The 20,340-nt window shown below is 41.6% G+C and overlaps 1 protein-coding gene across 1 annotated transcript in view; it reads right to left on the reverse strand.

The window, feature by feature from the left end:
* Nucleotides 1-20,340, reverse strand: part of CHRDL1 (chordin like 1) — a 170,448-nt gene that overhangs the window by 132,249 nt on the left and 17,859 nt on the right. Inside the window, exon 2 of the mRNA XM_075322710.1 lies at nucleotides 1,037-1,136. Within this exon, the coding sequence (XP_075178825.1) occupies nucleotides 1,037-1,112 (76 nt within the window). The 5' untranslated portion in view covers nucleotides 1,113-1,136. The remainder of the gene's footprint in view (nucleotides 1-1,036; nucleotides 1,137-20,340) is intronic.

Below are 20,340 nucleotides of genomic sequence, written 5' to 3' on the forward strand. Positions count from 1 at the left end.
AATGAGTGGCCCGGGAGGTGAATGATGGGCCGCAGGAGCAGTGGGACAGCTGCGCTGGTGATGTGGTAAGTATGAAGTGCTTGCTTCTATCCCTTTGTGCTAGATTCTGGTCGCCATTGACTTTATGGGAACCGCAATCTAGCCAGACACCAGGGATCAATCCCCAATGGACTCAGAATCAGCAGGGGATTGATCTGCCAATCCTCCAAAACGCAGGGACAAGACGCAAAAAGAATTGACATGCTGCATCTTGGCTGAGTCTTCAAAATGCAGCCAAGATGCAGCCAAAAAAGATGCACTGTGCAGACAGCAAAATAGAAATCTCATAGACTTTGCTGGGAGAAGGAAACACATGCATTTAGGTGCATCTTTGTGATATCAAAAATGCACTAAAAACCACAGTAAAAGATGTAGCATGTGAACATAGCCTGAGTGCCTGCCCTGCCAGAAAACAGGAGGTGAGGAGACTGCAGAGTTGTGAGCTGATCAGAAGACAACTTGATAATAACCAATGAGTTTACCATTCTTATAAAATACTGGTAAATTTAATTATGATATAAGTGATTACTAATTAGGCTAAGGTTACATGGCGACATGTGTCACACAATATTGAAATCACATTCTAGCATTGAGACATTGCATCTAATAGTTTGATTTGGGGTTGTGTTGGGATCTATAGCAGCTGCAATACAGAGTTCAATTGTGTTGGATTTTCTGTTGCTGGTCGTAACTTGCATGTAACTCACTCTCCATAGACTTCAATGTAAGTCACATGTGCTAATTTTATTTACAGCCAAATCACAGCTCTAAAATTGTTGTACAAAGGCAAGTCACAGACAAGTTGCATAAAATGTTTTTGGTTGTGAAACCTGTCTGATAACTGATGTGTTCCACATCATCATGTATACTTGATTTTACTTAAAATGTATGTACTTTGTATCAGCTCTTTGAAAAAAAAATTCTTGGCAATAGGTAATTCTGGATATTATCTTCCACATGCTGCAAATTCTATAAAGACAAGTATGGAGTTACTTACTCTTAACGTGCTCTAATCTGCAGCCATCCATGATGAGCAGGAATAAAAGACAACAAAAACTGTATTTCTCCTCCATCTTTGTGGGTTTAAACACTCCAAGCTGAAAACAATGTACAAAAAAAATATTAAATAAAATTTAAACACAAAAGAGTAAAGATTTAAGGCCCAGTCACACTAAACAACTTACCAGCGATCCCAACAACGATACAACCTGATAGGGATCGCTGGTAAGTTGCTAGGAGGTCGCTGGTGAGATGGCACACTAAGCGACGCTCCAGCGATCCCACCAGCAACCTGACCTGGCAGGGATCGCTGGAGTGTCGCTACACGTGGAAGCGATGCTGCGCTTGGTAACTAAGGTAAATATCTGGTAACCAACTCGATATATACCTTGGCTACCAGTGCACACTGCTTAGCGCTGGCTCCCTGCACACCTAGCCACAGTACACATCGGGTTAATTATCCGATGTGTACTCTGCTACGTCTGCAGGCAGCAGGGAGCCGGCTTCTGCGGACGCTGGTAACCACGGTAAACATCGGGTAACCAAGAAGCCCTTACCTTGGTTACCCGATATTTATCTTCGTTACCAGCGTCCGCCGCTCTCACACTGCCAGTGCCGGCTCCCTGTTCCCTGCACACATAGCCACAGTACATATCGGGTTAATTACCTGATGTGTACTCTGCTACGTGTGCAGGCAGAGAGGGGAGCCAGCACGATCTGAAATTGGCATGCATCATATAAAAAGTGAAAATTCACAGATTTATTCCAACTGTACTACAATAAAAAAAAAAAAAAAAAAAAAGAGATTTTTAGCAAATAATTGATCATTTTTTTTTTTATTTTTTTTTTTTTTATAAGGTATGTGTGCTCCATTATGGTTCTGCTTTTAACTTTATCTAGGAGGCCGCATGGCACATGAAATACAGAATGTAGAGTAGGACCCCCCTATTGAGATTTGCCGTGACGTTGGCAGGGGTGGCTCAAAAAATTGATCAATTATTTGCTAAAAATCTCATTTTTTTATTATAGTACAGTTGGAATAAATTTGTGAATTTTCACTTTTTATATGATGCATGCCAATTTCAGATCGTGCTGGTTCCCTTTTTTTCTCTGTTTTGACCGTAGTTATGCTACAAATCTGGTGTCTGACCAACACCATACCATGCACGCCTGATTTTGGTTTGCAATATATTCCTCCTGTTGGTAGCTGTTCAGACTCAGTTACCTCACCCCTTTCCACAGGCAATGCTAATTAAGCACCATTCTTGGATCTGGTCCGCCTTTATCAATGGTTGCTGTTTGACACTGGGAGGATCAGTTCTGATATAGTCCTGGGATGTGTAGGGCTTGCTCCACATGCTGGGACCTGGGCTGGTCTCTATCCACAAGTGCCTTTTTTGCAACATGGAAGCGGCTATATACAGGTTGCAGGTATGTGTGCTCCATTATGGTTCTGCTTTTAACTTTATCTAGGAGGCCGCATGGCACATGAAATACAGAATGTAGAGTAGGACCCCCCTATTGAGATTTGCCGTGACGTTGGCAGGGGTGGCTCAAAAAATTGATCAATTATTTGCTAAAAATCTCATTTTTTTATTATAGTACAGTTGGAATAAATTTGTGAATTTTCACTTTTTATATGATGCATGCCAATTTCAGATCGTGCTGGTTCCCTTTTTTTCTACGTGTGCAGGCAGCAGGGAGCCGGCACTGACAGCTGAGAGCGGTGGATGCTGGTAACGAAGGTAAATATCGGGTAACCAAGGAAAGGGCTTCTTGGTTACCCGCTGTTTACTGTGGTTACCAGTGTCCGCAGATGCCGGCTCCCTGCTGCCTGCACATTCAGTTGTTGCTGTCTCGCTGTCACACACAGCGATCTGTGCTTCACAGCGGGAGAGCAACAACTAAAAAATGGTCCAGGACATTCAGCAACAACCAACGACCTCACAGCAGGGGCCAGGTTGTTGCTGGATATCACGCTAAGCAACATCACTAGCAAGTCGTGCCTCAGCAGCGATGTTGCTAGCGATGTTGCTTAGTGTGACGGTACCTTTAGAGAACATTGGCCTATAAATGGTTTATAAAAATGAGGGCAAAGAGAGGATAGGTATCTTTATGGGTAAGGACAATTTTATATTCTCTGATAATATAAAACTCGGTGGTTAATTGAGGCAGTTGAGTCTATGCATTCAAGTTTATCAACCAGAAAATTTAATTGGATTTATCTCAGAAAATATCTGCATTTTGCCACTCATTTTGTCAACCCAATACATTTACTTGTCATATTGATAGTGTTTTAGAGGCTAGATAATGATGATCATTTTCACTGTAATGTATATAAGCAGCTCTAGGTTGTAATTTGAGGCCATGTTCCCACAAAGCATAAATGCTGCATTTTTCTGTTGTGTTTTTGTGCAGAAAATCTGCTTCAGCATTCAAATGTCCAAGCAAAGTAGAGGTGTTTAAAGATGCTGCTGAACTGTGCGGTTTATATGCGTTTTTCCCTTTAGGCTTATATGGAGAGCCTGAAAAAACACAGTTGAGAAATCAAAGCTTTTCTGTACTGAAAAATAACATAAAATATTGCTGCTTCAAATCTACCCAGAAAATGCATCAAATAAAGGGAAAAAAAAGCAGTAATTCAAGAAGATTGTTATGGTATATTTTGGTGTGGACACCTGCAAAAAGAACATGTAAAATCAGAAAAAAAAATAGCATATAAGATACATGTGAACACAACCATAGGTGAAAATGGTGCAAAATAACAGTTATACTGTAAAGAAATGCAGGATACATGATGTCAAATAAAGCTGCAGCTCATTCAGTCTCAGAAATAGCTGGAGTTCGGCCTCTCAATACTCATGACCTTAGCAACATGCCACATTCCTGCTATATTGATATTCCTGCTATATCAGTTTAAACCAGACGGGGAGGCAACCATATAGAACTCCTGAAGAAACGGGAAAGTTTTTGGATACACAAATTACAAACTCTAACACCGAAAGGTCTAAACAGGGAAATTGACTGGCCATTAACATAAATATATTTTGAACCAAGTCTATAGGTTTTATTCTTAGGACTACACTAACTATGTCTTGATATATTTTTTCCAGAAAACCTAGGAAATATCACCTTTTCCTCTTCCATCATGCACCCACTGGTAGTTGGTAACGTATAAATCAACACCCTATATAGTCTTATTACTATAGTCTTATTTCTATTTAACATATTGGGACCCTTACTGTGTTGCCTTTAACCAAAAAAATTTTTTTCCAGGTTTTTTCTATGAATATTATGAATAAGATGGACTATATGTTGCTATATATTTACCATGAGGACATATGCTCTATCACCTATGATTGAAGTTTATGTATCATTCTCCTTAGAAATGTCTTTTAATTTATAGATTTCCTAAAAACCTAGTATATACTTTTCCCACCGTTTCCTCCCCCCTCCGATTCTATCACTCATGTATAATTATATATATGTCTGTATAAGCGTTTCAGTACTACTACGTTCTCCTGCAAAAACATGCCTAAATTCTATATATCTCCTAGAACCCCTTCTTTTTTACGCTCCCTAGTCTCATCCGGACTCTATCTAACTATTCTGCTATTTACCATATTACAACGGTTCAGGCAACTACTTTCTATCACAACGTACGTCTTCCCAGTACTGTTTTTCGTCTAAGTCCGGAAAAACACCCACTGCGCATGTGCGGGCGTCTCTATTACACACTGCACGATACCATACATACCCTAATGGAAGCGCGGATCGCTACTGCGCATGCGCTGGCGTCCGACGCTACTTCCGGTTTGCAGTGCTAAATAGCCTGCAAACCGGGTGACACAGCGCAACTGGCCACAGTCTGGGAAGACGGCAACGAGGTATGTTACTTATCAGATTCTCCGTGCACACCATCTCTCTGCCTACACCTATGGTAACTGGACACTATCCTTCTCTATTCTAGAGGAACTCATTACCCACTACATTGTACTAATACTGAACCGGGAATGTCCAGGTAATATGTAGTATTCCATGAGATCTTACTTTCAACTATACACGAATTTTACCTGTTGTAACTGTGATTGTCATCATTTCAGCTAATAACAAGCTCCACAGTGATGTCTATAATTCTTTACAATACATGACTCCTGATGTACATCATAGTTCCAAGGTAATAACAAAAAGTAATACAGTGGGTAGTCATATAATTAAATGTAATCCCCAGATCACCTGATCATTTACCCCCAATTCTTTAGGGTTTGCAAGCCATAAAACTATCCCAGGTGTTTATAAGCAAGGGCAGAATAGGCCTCCATGATAGCACCAATAAGGTATTCTTCACATTATATGCCACCCAGAATTTTATTATATAAAAATAAGGCATCCGGAGTCATCCTTGTCCCTCTTCTTTCGTAGAACACATATTTTATGATTGTTCTTGATGGTTCAACCTGCGTGGACTTCTATATTGCCCCAGCTACTACCATATTTATTATACTAGTATTCAAGGTATCTATGACATACAATCCATGCGAAAACTCAGTGATAAAAGAAATTCTACCTCTAATCTTGAAATTCTCAATTCTATTAAGGGACCACAAGAAAAGAATAATAATTTTGTGATAGCCTGGGTTATAAGGATTCGAACTATTGATTTTGTGAAACCTCACACAAATACCAACAAGGTAAAAATGCTTACACAGTGTTACACCAGAAACATATACATATATATGACCCCTTATGTATATTCCTTTTCCATAGGACTTGTTCATTAAGACTCCTAATGAAAGAGTTAATGATTTAAGTGGTGTTCATCTAGAACAAAAAACCCCTCTCTTTTTCTGCACGTACAGAACCTGAATAACCCATCTCTCAGCATCTGAGGTATGCTATCTCTCACACATACCATCATGTTGCCTTTTCTAAATCTCTACATGCCAAACTGCTAGCATGTATCTTATATTACTGTCCCTCGAATATATTCAACACTGACATGAAAATCTCTATATGTTTGTATACGTATTCTATATGTATATTGTGTATTTATGTTGATATTGTATTATAATGTAAATATTGATTATTGTTTGTTTTTACATCTCCCTAGTGTATATTGGCGTGAAGAAGGCCTGTAATTGGGCCGAAACGTCCCCTTTCACTCAGTCTGTCTATTAATTAATTAAATATATGAAAAAATATTAATTAATAAATTTTTGGCACAAAAACGAATCTGTTGATATTTTTTTCAATTCTATGAGAGTGCAGTGTTCCATATATACTACATTCCTGCTATAGGCACAAACAAAAGTGGCAGGACACCGATGGGCCCCGATGCAAAGTTTGAGCCTGGGCGCCTCCCCCCCTATGTTGGTCAGATGTATGGGGCGTTGTAGTGTTCTAAATCCTATAAAGACATACGAGCTCCCTCCTCCACCTAAATTGTGTAGTACTGACTCCATTTTTTACTAATGTTCTTCATCCTGGACCACTTCCTGGTAAATATGTCCCCCATAATGGTGTATGACCTCATCATGTCTATGTCCTGGTATATATGGCCCCATCCTGGTATATATGTCCTCATCTTTGCCCCATTCTGGTATATATGTCCCCAACATTGCCCCATCCTGGTATATATGTCTCCATCATGGACCCAACCTGGTATATGTCCACATCATGGCCACAAAATGGTGTATGACCCCATCATAGCTTTATCCTGGTACATATGTCCCCATCATGATCCATCCTGGTATATATGTCCACATCCTGGTATAGATGTCCACATAATGGCTCCAGCCAAAAACCAGTACAGGTGTGATCAGTATTTTCCATACATGCCATCAGTGTATCATTAATGTGTATTCCATATGCCCTCAATGTTTTTACAGTATGGATAAAGAAATAAAGATATGACTAATCTCCTATTCTTTAAATGTTAAGCACGTACAGCCATCCATGTAAAATCCGTGGATTTTATGACAGGGTGTTGATCCAGGGAACTAGTCTGATTGCCGTATGTGGAGTCAGGAAGGATTTTTTTCCCTATTGGAGCTTGTTTGCCACATTGTTTTTTTTTTTTTTAATTTTTAGCCTTCCTCTGGATCAACATGTTAGGCTATGGGTTGAACTAGATGGACTTAGGGCGGCTTTGCACGTTGCAACATCGCACGTGCGATGTCGGTGGGTTCAAATCGAAAGTGACGCACATCCGGCGTCACTTTCGACATCGTTGTGTGTAAATTCTAGATGATACGATTAACGAGCGCAAAAGCGTCGTTATCATATCATCGGTGGAGGCTTCGACTTTTCCATAATTACGCTGCCACGACAGGTACGATGCTGTTCCTCGTTCCTGCGGCAGCATACATCGCTGTGTGTTACGTCGCAGGAGCGAGGAACATCACCTTACCTGCCGCCGGCGGCTCTACGGAAGGAAGGAGGTGGGCGGGATGTTTACATCCTGCTCATCTCCGCCCCTCCGCCGCTATTGGCCTCCTGCCGTGTGACTTCGCTAAGACGCCGCACGACCCGCCCCCTTAGGAAGGAGGCGGGTCGCCGGCCAGAGTGTCGGTCGCAGGGCAGGTGAGTGCATGTGAAGCTGGCATAGCGATAATTTTCGCTACGCCAGCTATCACAAGATATCGTACCTGCGACGCGGGCATGGACTATCGCGTGCGACATCGCAGCATCGGCTTGCTATACTATGATACTATGGACTATGATGTAAGGTACGTGTTTTTCACAGACCCATAGACTTGTATTGGCCCTTGCCATCTGTGCTGCCAGAAAAAAAATAGGCATGACTCTGTATACACAGGTACAGTATATGAAGATCATCATAGGTTATAATGGTTATAGGTACATATATCCAAGAAAAAAAAATGGATGCCACATGTACTGGAAACATGGAGATGTGAAAGAGGCCTTACGATGTAAACCTATGGAGTATGGGAATGACGCTCCATATATTTACCTTGTAAAAGTAACTCCAAACTCACACATAGATAGACCCCAGTGTAAACCATAGAAAAATTATCCAGCAGCTTGATCCAAGAAATTTTCTTAAAATATTAATTTATTGAAGTATTCTTTTTACTTCAATAAAATAATATTTTAAGAAAAATTCTTGGATCAAGCTGCTGGATAATTTTTCTATGAACCTTCTGATCTAGTCTTGCCGACTTTTTCTTCCCTGCATGGTTCCAAGGTTGGTGTCTCCTGAACAGGTGAGCTGAACAAACTCTTGTTCCCAGAGTAAACCAGTGAATTGGAATAGAAGTCACGTGACCCATTGTCATGATGTGACTGTGGGATACTGAGGGACAAGGAGCTCATATGCTGTCCCTCATGCTAGGGGACCCTAGACTATCTCTATCCACCAGATCACCCCTGATGGTGGAGATGCCAGAGTCCCACCCCTGAGTAAAAGTTCTGTTACCCCCTACCATCAGGAAGGAAGGGGCAGGAGTGTGATGGAAACACAGATAAGACAGACAGGGATAACATAAACTCAATCACACTGCACACTCTCAGGAATAAACACTACAAAGCTAAAGAGAAGAGCAAGAGTAGTAATGCAGAAACAAAAGAACAACAAGGGTTAACACCACAACTGCACACAACAATAATATCACAACCACCAGTAAGCCTGGATAAATTCACTTCTCCAGACCGGTATAGGTAAGCTTTAGCTGGCACTATAAGAACCGTACAGCCAGCATATATAGGAGGAGCGTGAATGTGACTGGCTCTCCCATAGCATGTGACCAAGGATATTAACAATTAGCCCAGTAAAGACTAAAGGCCCCGTTACACGCAACAACATCGCTAACGAGATATCGCTGGGGTCACGGAATTCGTGATGCACATCCGGCATCGTTAGCGTCATTTTTCCGTGTGATACCTACGAGCGACCGCTAACGATCCGAAAAATGTGAAAAATCGTTGATTGTTGACATGTTCCTTTCCCAAATATCGATAATCTTTTTGGACGCAGGTTGTTAGTCATTCCTGAGGCAGCACACATCGCTACGTGTGACACCCCGGGAATGACGAACAACAGCGTTCTTGCGTCCTCCGGCAACGAGGTGGGAGTGACATTAATGCGGCTGCTCTCCGCCTCTCCGCTTCTATTGGTGGCCCGCTGTGTGACGTCATTGTGACGCCGCATGAACCTCCACCTTAAAAAAGAGTTTGTTCGCCGGCCACAGCGACGTCGTTAGTAAGGTATGTGTGTGTGACTCGTTCTAGCGATATTGTTCGCCACGGGCAGCCATTTGCCCGTGACGCACGCAGATGGGAGCGAGTGCGATTGCTAGCGATGTCGCAGCGTGTAAAGCGGCCTTAACTCTTGCTAGCCTGCCTATGAACTACAAATCTGTGAGTCAACTCCCAAGTCACCCTGAGTTAATCACAGACACCAGGGAAGTTAGAAGGCAGAGTGCAAGAATTTAGAGTTTCCACAGATCCTGATGGCACCATGACAGTCGGTGATGCCTGCAAAAACCTCCTTGTGACATCCAGAAGGGGACCAGAGCGACACCCTGCTAGACTTATCCTGGCTAATTAACATAAGACAATCTGTACTTGTATAGTTGTTTTTTAGAATCATTAACTATTATTGTATGGGACATTAGAAACTGTGTTGTAATGTGTCAATAGGCTAATTTATAGTTATGGCAACCAGACCTCCAATTGGGGTTTCATGACATCATTGTCTCTTAAGCGGGCTTTACACACTACAACAAATCTAACGATGTGTCGGCGGGGTCATGTCGTAAGTGACGCACATCCGGCATCGTTAGTGTTGTTGTAGCGTGTGACAGCTACGTGCAATTGCGATTGAACGTAAAACCGTTCATCGCATTCACATCGTTCATTTCCTTAAAATTGCATGTCGGGTTGTTCAATGTTCCCGACGTACCACACATCGCAGTGTGTGACTCCCCGGGAATGATGAACAGATCTTACCTGCGTCCAGCGGCTCCCGCTGGCAATGTGGAAGGAAGGAGGTGGGCGGAATGTTTACGTCCCGCTCATCTCCGCCTCTCCGCTTCTATTGGCCGGCTGCCGCGTGACGTCGCTGTGACGCCGAACGTCCCTCCCACTCTAGGAAGTGGATGTTCACCGCCCACATCGAGGTCGTATGGAAGGTTATTTACGTGTGACGGCAAATAATCGTTTGTGCGACACAGTCAACAAATTGAACGTGCCGCACATACGATGGGGGCGGGTACGATCGCATACAATATCGTATGTGATATCGTAAGGTGTAAAGCAAGCTTTAAGGCCACTTTACACACTACAATATATCTTACAATGTGTCGGCGGGGCCACGTCGTAAGTGACGCACATCTGGCATCATAAGGTACATTGTAGTGTGTGACAGGTACGTGCGATTGCGATTGAACAGTAAAACGTTCATCGCATGCATGTTGTTCATTTCTCATGAATTGAACGTCAGATTGTTCATCGTACCCGGGGTAGCACATATCGCAGTGTGTGACACCCCGGGAACGATGAACAGATCTTACCTGCGTCCTGCGGCTCCCGGCCGGCAATGCGGAAGGAAGGAGGTGGGCGGGATGTTTATGTCCCGCTCAGCTCCGCCCCTCCGCTTCTATTGGCCGGCTGCCGCGTGACGTCAATGTGACGCCGAACGTCCCTCCCTCTCCAGGAAGTGGATGTTCGCCGCAAACATCGAGGTCGTATGGAAGGGTAAGTACGTGTGACGGGGGGTTACTCGTTTGTGCGGCACATTCAACAAATTGAACGTGCCGCACATACGATGGGGGCGGATATCGTCTGCGAAATTGTAATGTGTAAAGCAGGCTTAATCAACCTTGATTTTGTGGTTCAATCACAACTTGACATACAATGATTTATGGCTGACCATGAGCACAGTCATTGTTTCCACATAGATGTGGGAACAATGACTGTGCTCATGGTCAGCCATAAATCATTGTATGTCAAGCTGTGATTGAACCACAAAATCAAGATGCATGTTCAGATTGCATGTCTGATCATCAAGCAATCTACGTACAAATACAATAATCCGTTTTGGTGTTAACTCCTTTTATTTTAATATAACAAAATAAGACATGACGGCAATACTGATACGATTTCTACTTCTCACCATAATCTAGTGGGAACAAACAGATGTCCATAAATAGACTCGGCCTCAGAGTTGGCGTTAGTACTTCTTAAGTATATCTGGCTCACATGCTTGGAGACTTTTCAAGATAGGAAATAATGAGTGATCAGTCTAGTGTATTGAGCAGATTTATAGTATGGTTTTGGATAAAACAGAAATTTAGGTAATACAGTTATCTCATGATTCCAGGAGCAGCATTTATCACTTATTTAGAGGCTGTGAAAATGGGTGTGAAACTGCTCCACAGAAAGCGCATGGACCTGAGGTCATGTACATCTGCTATAGTTCCATTCACGTAGGTAGCAAGGAACATTGATCTCACAAATAGTTAGGATCCCAGTGTCTGGACCTGCACTGATCATAAATTTATGATATATTGTCATGATCCAAGCCGCCTTTCCCTGCTGTGATTACACCCAGCTCTGGCCTGGTCATGTCAGGGGTTAACTTCCCTTGCCTCGTTCCGGAACCAAGGATGCTATATCTTGCCTCTCAACCTATGGTTCAGTGCCAGTGATATTTCTGCCTTGCAACATGTATACTGGCTCTGGTGAATGTTCCCAATCTGTCCTGCCTCCCTGCTACTGTGTCCTGACTTGTACCCTCCCCCATTCATCTGCCTGTCCTGGTCCCTGACTTCCCGCTCCTGTCAGTTGTTTGTGTTTCCCTCTGCATACCCGATCTCCCGGCTTCTGACTCGGTTCTGTTTTCTTACCTGATTTTGATCCTCCCTTTGCAATGACTTGACTTTTCTGGGTAGACCCTGAGTGCTTTACTACTCTATTGCCCCCTGGTGGTTTGCCTGTTAACTGCCCGCTGAAGTTACTCTGCTGTACTTCAGCTGCTTTTCTGTTACAGTGTTACTTTGTCTCTCCTTCACTACTCTGCTGCCACCTAGTGGGGAATGCGCTATACTACGTCTTACCAGCAATTTGTACAGTGTAACATATATCCTGTGGACTGGTGATAATTGCTGTTGAAGAGTCGCCCACATTGACATTTGAGGAGGGAGGGGGGTAAGGTAAATAGGTAAATAACACAATAATGTCATATTGAAAGAATAAAGCGAATAAAACACCATCTCACTGATGACAGATAAAAACCTTGCTACTGCCAGAATTGCAATAAAATATTTCAACAAGTGTGAGGAGTGACTATCACTAGTAGCATCACAGATATGGAAAGTGATTGATGACTATGCTGCGAATAAGTCATGCAAAATTATTATATCTCTCCTACAAGGTGACTAAAAAAAAAATCTAGGTGACAAAAGTTGAAGACTCCATAAGAATATTGATACATATTTTTTAATATATGATTTTATTAAAGGGAACCTGTCATGTCATTTTTTAATATTAAACCGACTCCAATGTGTTATACGGTATATAATGCAATGTGAATCACTAACATGTTGTTTTGAAAAAAAAAAAAAAAATCCATGCATTTATCTTAAAAAAAGACTTTATATTATAGTATCATAGTTTTTAAGGTTGAAGGGAGACTCTAAGTCCATCTAGTTCAACCCGTAGCCTAACATGTTGATCCAGAGGAAGGCAAAAAAAACCCCAATGTGGCAAACAAGTTCCAATGGGGAAAAAATTTCCTTCCTGACTCCACATCCGGCAATCAGACTAGTTCCCTGGATCAACACCCTGTCATAAAATCTAATATACATAACTGGTAATATTAAATTTTTCAAGAAAGGCATCCAGGCTCTGCTTAAATGTTAGTAGTGAATCACTCATTACAACATCATGCGGCAGAGAGTTCCATAGTCTCACTGCTCGTACAGTAAAGAATCCTCGTCTGTGATTATGATTAAACCTTCTTTCCTCAAGACGTAGCGGATGCCCCCGTGTTCCAGTCGCAGGCCTAGGTGTAAAAAGATCTTTGGAAAGGTCTCTGTACTGTCCCCTCATATATTTATACATTGTGATTAGATCCCCCCTAAGCCTTCGTTTTTCCAGACTAAATAACCCCCAGTTTAATAACCTGTCTTGGTATTGCAGCCCACCCATTCCTCTAATAATCTTGGTGGCTCTTCTCTGCACCCTCTCCAGTTCAGCTATGTCCTTCTTATATATCGGTGACCAGAATTGTACACAGTATTCTAAGTGCGGTCGCACTAGTGACTTGTACAGAGGTAGAACTATATTTTTTTCATGAACACTTATACCTCTTTTAATACATCCCATTATTTTATTAGCCCTGGCAGCAGCTGCCTGACACTGTCCACTAAAGTGAAGTTTACCATCCACCCATACACCCAAGTCTTTTTCTGTGCCTGTTTTACCCAGTGTTCTACAATTAAGTACATAATCATAAATGTTATTTCCTCTACCCAAGTGCATGACCTTACATTTATCTACATTAAACTTCAATTGCCACTTCTCAGCCCAATCCTCCAATTTACATAAATCTCCCTGTAATATAAAATTATCCTCCTCTGTATTGATTACCCTGCAGAGTTTAGTATCATCTGCAAATATTGAAATTATACTCCACATGCCCCCAACAAGGTCATTTATAAATATGTTGAAAAGAAGCGGGCCCAATACTGACCCCTGTGGTACCCCACTATGAGCTGAGACCCAGTCCGAGTACGTACCATTAATAACCACCCTTTGTTTCCTATCACTGAGCCAGTTTTTAACCCAGTTACACATATTTTCCCCTATCCCCATTATTCTCATTTTATGTACCAACCTTTTGTGTGGCACCGTATCAAAAGCTTTTGAAAAGCCAATACACACAACATCCACTGCATTTCCCTGGTCCAGGCTTGAACTTACCTCTTCATAGAAGCTGATCAAATTAGTTTGACAGGATCGATCCCTCATAAACCCATGTTGATACTCTGTCATAAGGTTATTTTTCTTGAGATACTCCAGTATAGCATCTCTCAAGAAACCCTCAAGGATTTTACCAACCGTAGAGGTTAAACTTACCGGCCTATAATTTCCCGGCTCAGTTTTTGTCCCCTTTTTGAATATTGGCACCACATTTTCTATGCGCCAGTCCTGCGGTACTGACCCTGTTATTAAGGAATCTGTGAAGATTAAAAATAATGGTCTATCTATCACAGAACTCAATTCCTGTAGTACTCTGGGGTGTATGCCATCCGGGCCCGGAGATTTGTCAACCTTAGTGATTTCGAGGCAGCGGCGTACTTCCTGCTGGGTTAAGCAGGTAATATTCAAGGGTGAATTTATGGTACCACTGGTCATGTCATCTGCCATGGCATTTTCTTGTATAAAAACCGTAGAAAAAAATTCATTCAGCAGGTTGGCTTTACCCTCATCCCCTTCCACCATTTCACCAAGACTATTTTTAAGGGGGCCAACACTATCGCTTTTCAGTTTTTTACTGTTTATGTAGTTAAAGAATATTTTAGGATTATTTTTACTTTCTCTCGCAATGAGTCTCTCTGTCTCAAACTTAGCTAACTTAATTTGCTTTTTACATATTTTATTTAATTTTCTATAATTATATAATGCCTCATCACTACCTACCCTCTTTAATTCTTTTAAGGCTTTCTGTTTTTCTTTTATTGCTTCCCTTACAGCTCTATTTAGCCATAGGGGTTTCCTCCTATTTCTAGCATGTTTGTTCCCATAGGGTATATTTTCTGCACAAGTCCTATTCAGGATGCTCATAAAAGTCTCCCATTTGCTTTGTGTACTTTTATTACTTAGTACATCATCCCAGTTTATTGCACTAAGATCATCTCTCAACCGTTTAAAATTTGCTTTCCTGAAGTTTAGTGTCCTTGTAGCCCCTCTACTATACATCTTACTAAAGAATACATGAAAACTTATTATTTTGTGATCACTATTCCCCAAGTAACCCCCAACTTGTATATTTGATATGCGGTCTGGCCTATTGGTTAGTACAAGGTCAAGTAGTGCTCCCCCTCTTGTGGGGTCCTGTACCATTTGTGAAAGGTAATTATCTTTCATTGTTATCAAAAATCTATTTCCTTTGCTGGAACTGCAAGTTTCTGTTCCCCAATATATATCAGGATAGTTAAAGTCCCCCATAATAATTACCTCTCCGAGACTCGCTGCTTTATCAATTTGCTTTATGAGGAGATTCTCTACCTCTTCCATAATATTCGGCGTCTTATAACACACCCCTATCAGTATTTTATTATTCATTCTCCCCCCCCTTATCTCCACCCATAGGGACTCTACATTCTCAGTACCCTCACATATGTTGTCACGCAGGATGGGTTTTAAGGATGATTTTACATATAGACACACACCTCCCCCTCGCTTATTTGTATGGTCATTCCTGAATAGGCTATAACCCTGTAAATTAACAGCCCAGTCATAGCTCTCATCCAGCCATGTCTCTGATATCCCCACTATATCATAATTTTCTTCCAACAATATTAATTCTAATTCCTCCACCTTATTTGTGAGGCTTCGGGCATTAGTGTACATGCACGTTACGTATGACTCTGTACCTGTATTCCTGCTTACTGTATTAACTGTCCTAACCCTTCCCCCTGTACCACCCCCAATTTCATTACTTGTGCCCTGGTCACTATCTGCACTACATTCCCCTTCTATAAAGTGAATACCCTCGCCCCCTTAGGTGTATGCAGTAAATATCTTAGGTTTCAAACATACGCTACAGTTCAAAGGTTAAGGTCACTTAGATATTTCCTTATTTTTGAAAGGAAAGAACATTTTTTTTCAGTGAAGCTAACATTAAATTAAACAGGAATACACCCTATATATTGTTAGTGGGGTAAATGACTATTCTAGCTGCAAACATCTGGTTTTTAATGCAATATCTACATAGGTGTATAGAGGCCCATTTCCAACAACCACCACTCCAGTGTTCTAATGAAACATTGTGTTTGCTGTGTTAGAAGGCTAATGGATGTTTAGAAATCCCTGTTAGTACAGCTGAAAACAGTTTTGCTGATTAGAGAAGCTATAAAACTGACCTTCCTTTGAGCTAGTTGAGAATCTGGAGCATTACATTTGTTGGTTCCATTAAACTCTCAAAATGTCCAGAAAAAGAGAACTTTCATGTGAAACTCAACAGTCTATTCTTGTTCTTAGAAATAAAGGATATTCCATGCAAGAAATTGCCAAGAAACTGGAGATTTCCTACAACGGTGTGTACTACTCCCTTCAGAGGAGAGCACAAACAGGTTCTAACCAGAGTAGAAAGAGAAGTGGGAGGCCGCGCTGCACAACTGAGTAACAAGACAAGTACATTAGAGTCTCTAGTTTGAGAAATTGACACCTCACAGGTCCTCAACTGGCAGCTTCATTAAATAGTACCCGCAAAACACCAGTGTCAACGTCTACAGTGAAGAGGCGACTCCGGGATGCTGACCTTCAGGGCAGGCTGGCAAAGAAAAAGCCATGTCTGAGACTAGCTTATAAAAGAAAAAGATTAATATGGGCAAAAGAACACAGACATTGGACAGAGGAAGATTGGAAAAAAGTGTTATAGACAGATGAATCAAAGTTTGAGGTGTTTGGATCACACAGAAGAACATTTGTGAGATGCAGAACAACTGAAAAGATGCTGGAAGAGTGTCTGACACCATCTGTCAAGCATGGTGGAGGTAATGTGATGGTCTGGGGTTACTTTGGTGCTGGTAAAGTGGGAAATTTGTACAAGGTAAGAGGGATTTTGAATAAGGAAGGTTATCACTCCATTTTGCAACGCCATGGGACTGCACTGTGGTCAGAACTTGATTGAAGCCAATTTCATCCTACAACAGGACAATGACACAAAGCACACCTCCAAATTATGCATGAACTATTTAGGGAAGAAGCCGGCAGCTGGTATTCTATCTGTAATGGAGTGGCCAGCCCAGTCACCAGATCTCAACCCTATTGAGCTGTTGTGGGAGCAGCTTGACCGTATGGTGCGCAAAAAGTGCCCATCCAGCCAATCCAACTTGTGGGGGGGAAGCATGGGGTGAAATATCTCCAGATTACTCAGCAAATTAACCGCTAGAATGCCAAAGGTCTGCAAGGCTGGAATTGCTGCAAAGGAACATTCTTTGACGAAAGCAAAGTGTGAAGGAGAAAATTATTATTTAAAGTAAAAACTCATTATTTCTAACCTCGTCAATGTCTGGACTATATTCTCTATTCATTATGCAACTCAATTGATAAATAAAAGTATGCTTTTTCATGGGACAGACAATTGTCTGGGTGACCTCAAAGTTTTGAACTTTAGTGTAGGGGCGGAGCTTTTCCTGGGATCAGTCACTGTCACTCAAGTTCAGGGAGGATTCTTATTTAACTTAGTCACACCCCCTGCATTGTAATTGATTCAACAACACTTCTCTGCTGAGCTCAGCCCATAATGGTCACATGATTGTGACATCAGACCAAGTCCTGCACCACTACTTCTGCTGATTACCACTTGTCCTTCACTAACAATTTTCTGCTGAGCTCTGCCCATTACAGTCATATGATCATGACATCAGCACAGGTCCTTCACCACCACTTCTCCAATGCTGAGTTCTAGAGCTCAAAATTGGAGAAATGGTTGTCATACATAGCCAGGCTTCTGCCTAAAACTATGGGGAATGTGAGCACACAGTTTAATCCTTTAAATGCCACTGTCAGTAGTAACAATATAATGGTTAAACTATGTAGTTAGGCTGGTTTCACATCAGTGTTTTTCTGCCGGTCGGCAAAAAAAACGCAAAACGCATGTTACCGGATCCTGCTGAATTTGACTTGAACGCATGCAAACGCAAGTGTTATTTAGTGGATCCTGTGGCTTGCAGTTTATGAGGGGGTTGTGAAACCAGCCTTAAACAGATGGTTATTCCTCTATTAGAAAGTCAGTGGCAGGGAGTAATGGGGGAAAGGGACAGGCGTTAATTTGCTGGAGTCCCAACCAGAAGAGGGTGCCGTCAAGCTGAATAATGCTGTGGTTCAAAATGTCTCCCTGGAGGCATCACTTTGCCGTATGCCAGGAGTAGAATTCAGCTGTTCACTGAGCCGGTTGTTAAACTGACAGCAAGCTCAGAGAACATGTCAGAATCCAGATTCCTGCGTTCAATTGTACATACATCTTTCAGGCACAAGTACAATTGAAACTCTTACTGCCATCCGGGTTAAGGTCAAGGCAATATCAGCAATCACCTAATCATTCTGCTGACTTCACTCCTCTCCAGCAGAGGAAGTCAGCACTAAGGTACCGTAAGTGCTCCAATGGAAGAGTTTTATTTGGGGGAACAGGGCAATCTTGTGAAGAGACTCTATGGGGTGGGAAAGGTCTGAGGGGACAGTATAAGCAAGATAAGCAAGAAGTGTGTTAGAGGACAGTATGTATGGAAAAAGGTGCCCTCATAGACACCATTCCAGGACTCTGTGTGCCTTCATAGTCATGCACAGTACAGACCAAATGTTTGGACACACCTTCTCATTCAAAGAGTTTTCTTTATTTTCATGACTCTGAAAATTGTAGATTCACATTGAAGGCATCAAAACTGTGATTTAACACATATGGAATGAAATACTGTGAAACAACTGAAAATATGTCTTATATTCTAGGTTCTTCAAAATAGCCACCTTTTGCTTTGGTTACTGCTTTGCACACTTTTGGCATTCTCTTGATGAGCTTCAAAAGGTAGTCACCGGAAATGGTTTTCCAACAGTCTTGAAGGAGTTCCCAGAGATGCTTAGCACTTGTTGGTCCGTTTGCCTTCACTCTGCGGTCCAGATCACCCCAAACCATCTCGATTGGGTTCAGGTCTGGTGACTGTGGAGACCAGGTCATCTGGCGTAGCACCCCATCACTATCCTTCTTAGTCAAATAGCCCTTACACAGCTTGGAGGTATGTTTGGGGTCATTGTCCTGTTGAAAAATAAATGATGATCCAACTAAACACAAACCGGATGGAATAGCATACCGCTGCAAGATGCTGTGGTAGCCATGCTGGTTCAGTATGGATTCAATATTGAATAAATCCCCAACAGTGTCAACAGCAAAGCACCCCCACAACATCACACCTCCTCCTCCATGCTTCACGGTGGGAACCCAGCATGTAGAGTCTTAACAGTTCTGGAGATGTCTGCTACTAGAACTCTGTCTGGCATTGACCTGGTCCCTAATCTGAGCTGCTGTTAACCTGCGATTTCTGAGGCTGGTGACTCGGATAAACTTATCCTCCGCAGCAGAGGTGACTCTTGGTCTTCCTTTCATGGGGCGGTCCTCATGTGAGCCAGTTTCTTTGTAGCGTTTGATGAATTTTGACACTGCACTTGGGGACACTTTCAAAGTTTTCGTCATTTTTTGGACTGACTTACTTTTATTTCTTAAAATAATGATGGCCACTCCTTTTTCTTTACTTAGTTGCTTTTTTCTTGCCATAATACAAATTCTAACAGTCTATTCAGTAGGACTATGAGCTGTGTATCCACCAGACTTCTGCACAACACAACTGATGGTCCCAACCCCATTTATAAGGCAAGAAATCCCACTTATTAAACCTGACAGGGCACACCTGTGAAGTGAAAATCATTTCCGGTGACTACCTCTTGAAGCTCATCAAGAGAATGCCAAGAGTGTACAAAGCAGTAATCAAAGCAAAAGGTGGCTACTTTGAAGAACCTAGAACATAAGACATATTTTCAGTTGTTTCACACTTTTTTGTTAAGTAATTCATTCCACATGTGTCAATTCACAGTTTTGATGCCTTCAGAGTCATGAAAATAAAGAAAACTCTTTGAATGACAAGGAGTGTCCAAACTTTTGGTCTATACTGTATATACTACATAGTTGCTGATATTTGGTATTTAATATCTTAACATCTTTTCCAGTTTGACTGCCAAGCTGCTAAGTTAAAGATAAAATTATTAAAGGATTTTATAGGACATAATCAAATCTTTCTCCATGAAACAAAATCCTATGATTCAGATCCAAATGATGTATTATACATTTATCTTTACAGATTAAGTAACAGAATTAGACACTTCAAAGGACTTATATTTTCCCTCTGACCCCTAACATTTTTCATAGACATAAATTGCTTACAGTTATCTAAACTGAAATTTGATGAAATTTAAATGGTTTAAATTGCAGAAGACTAGAAACCTCAATATAAACCATATATTATTATCTGATTGATATGTAAATTACAAGTACAATCTTTAACA

The sequence above is a fragment of the Anomaloglossus baeobatrachus genome, chromosome 9 (genome assembly GCF_048569485.1).
Source record: "Anomaloglossus baeobatrachus isolate aAnoBae1 chromosome 9, aAnoBae1.hap1, whole genome shotgun sequence".
Taxonomy (NCBI): domain Eukaryota; kingdom Metazoa; phylum Chordata; class Amphibia; order Anura; family Aromobatidae; genus Anomaloglossus; species Anomaloglossus baeobatrachus.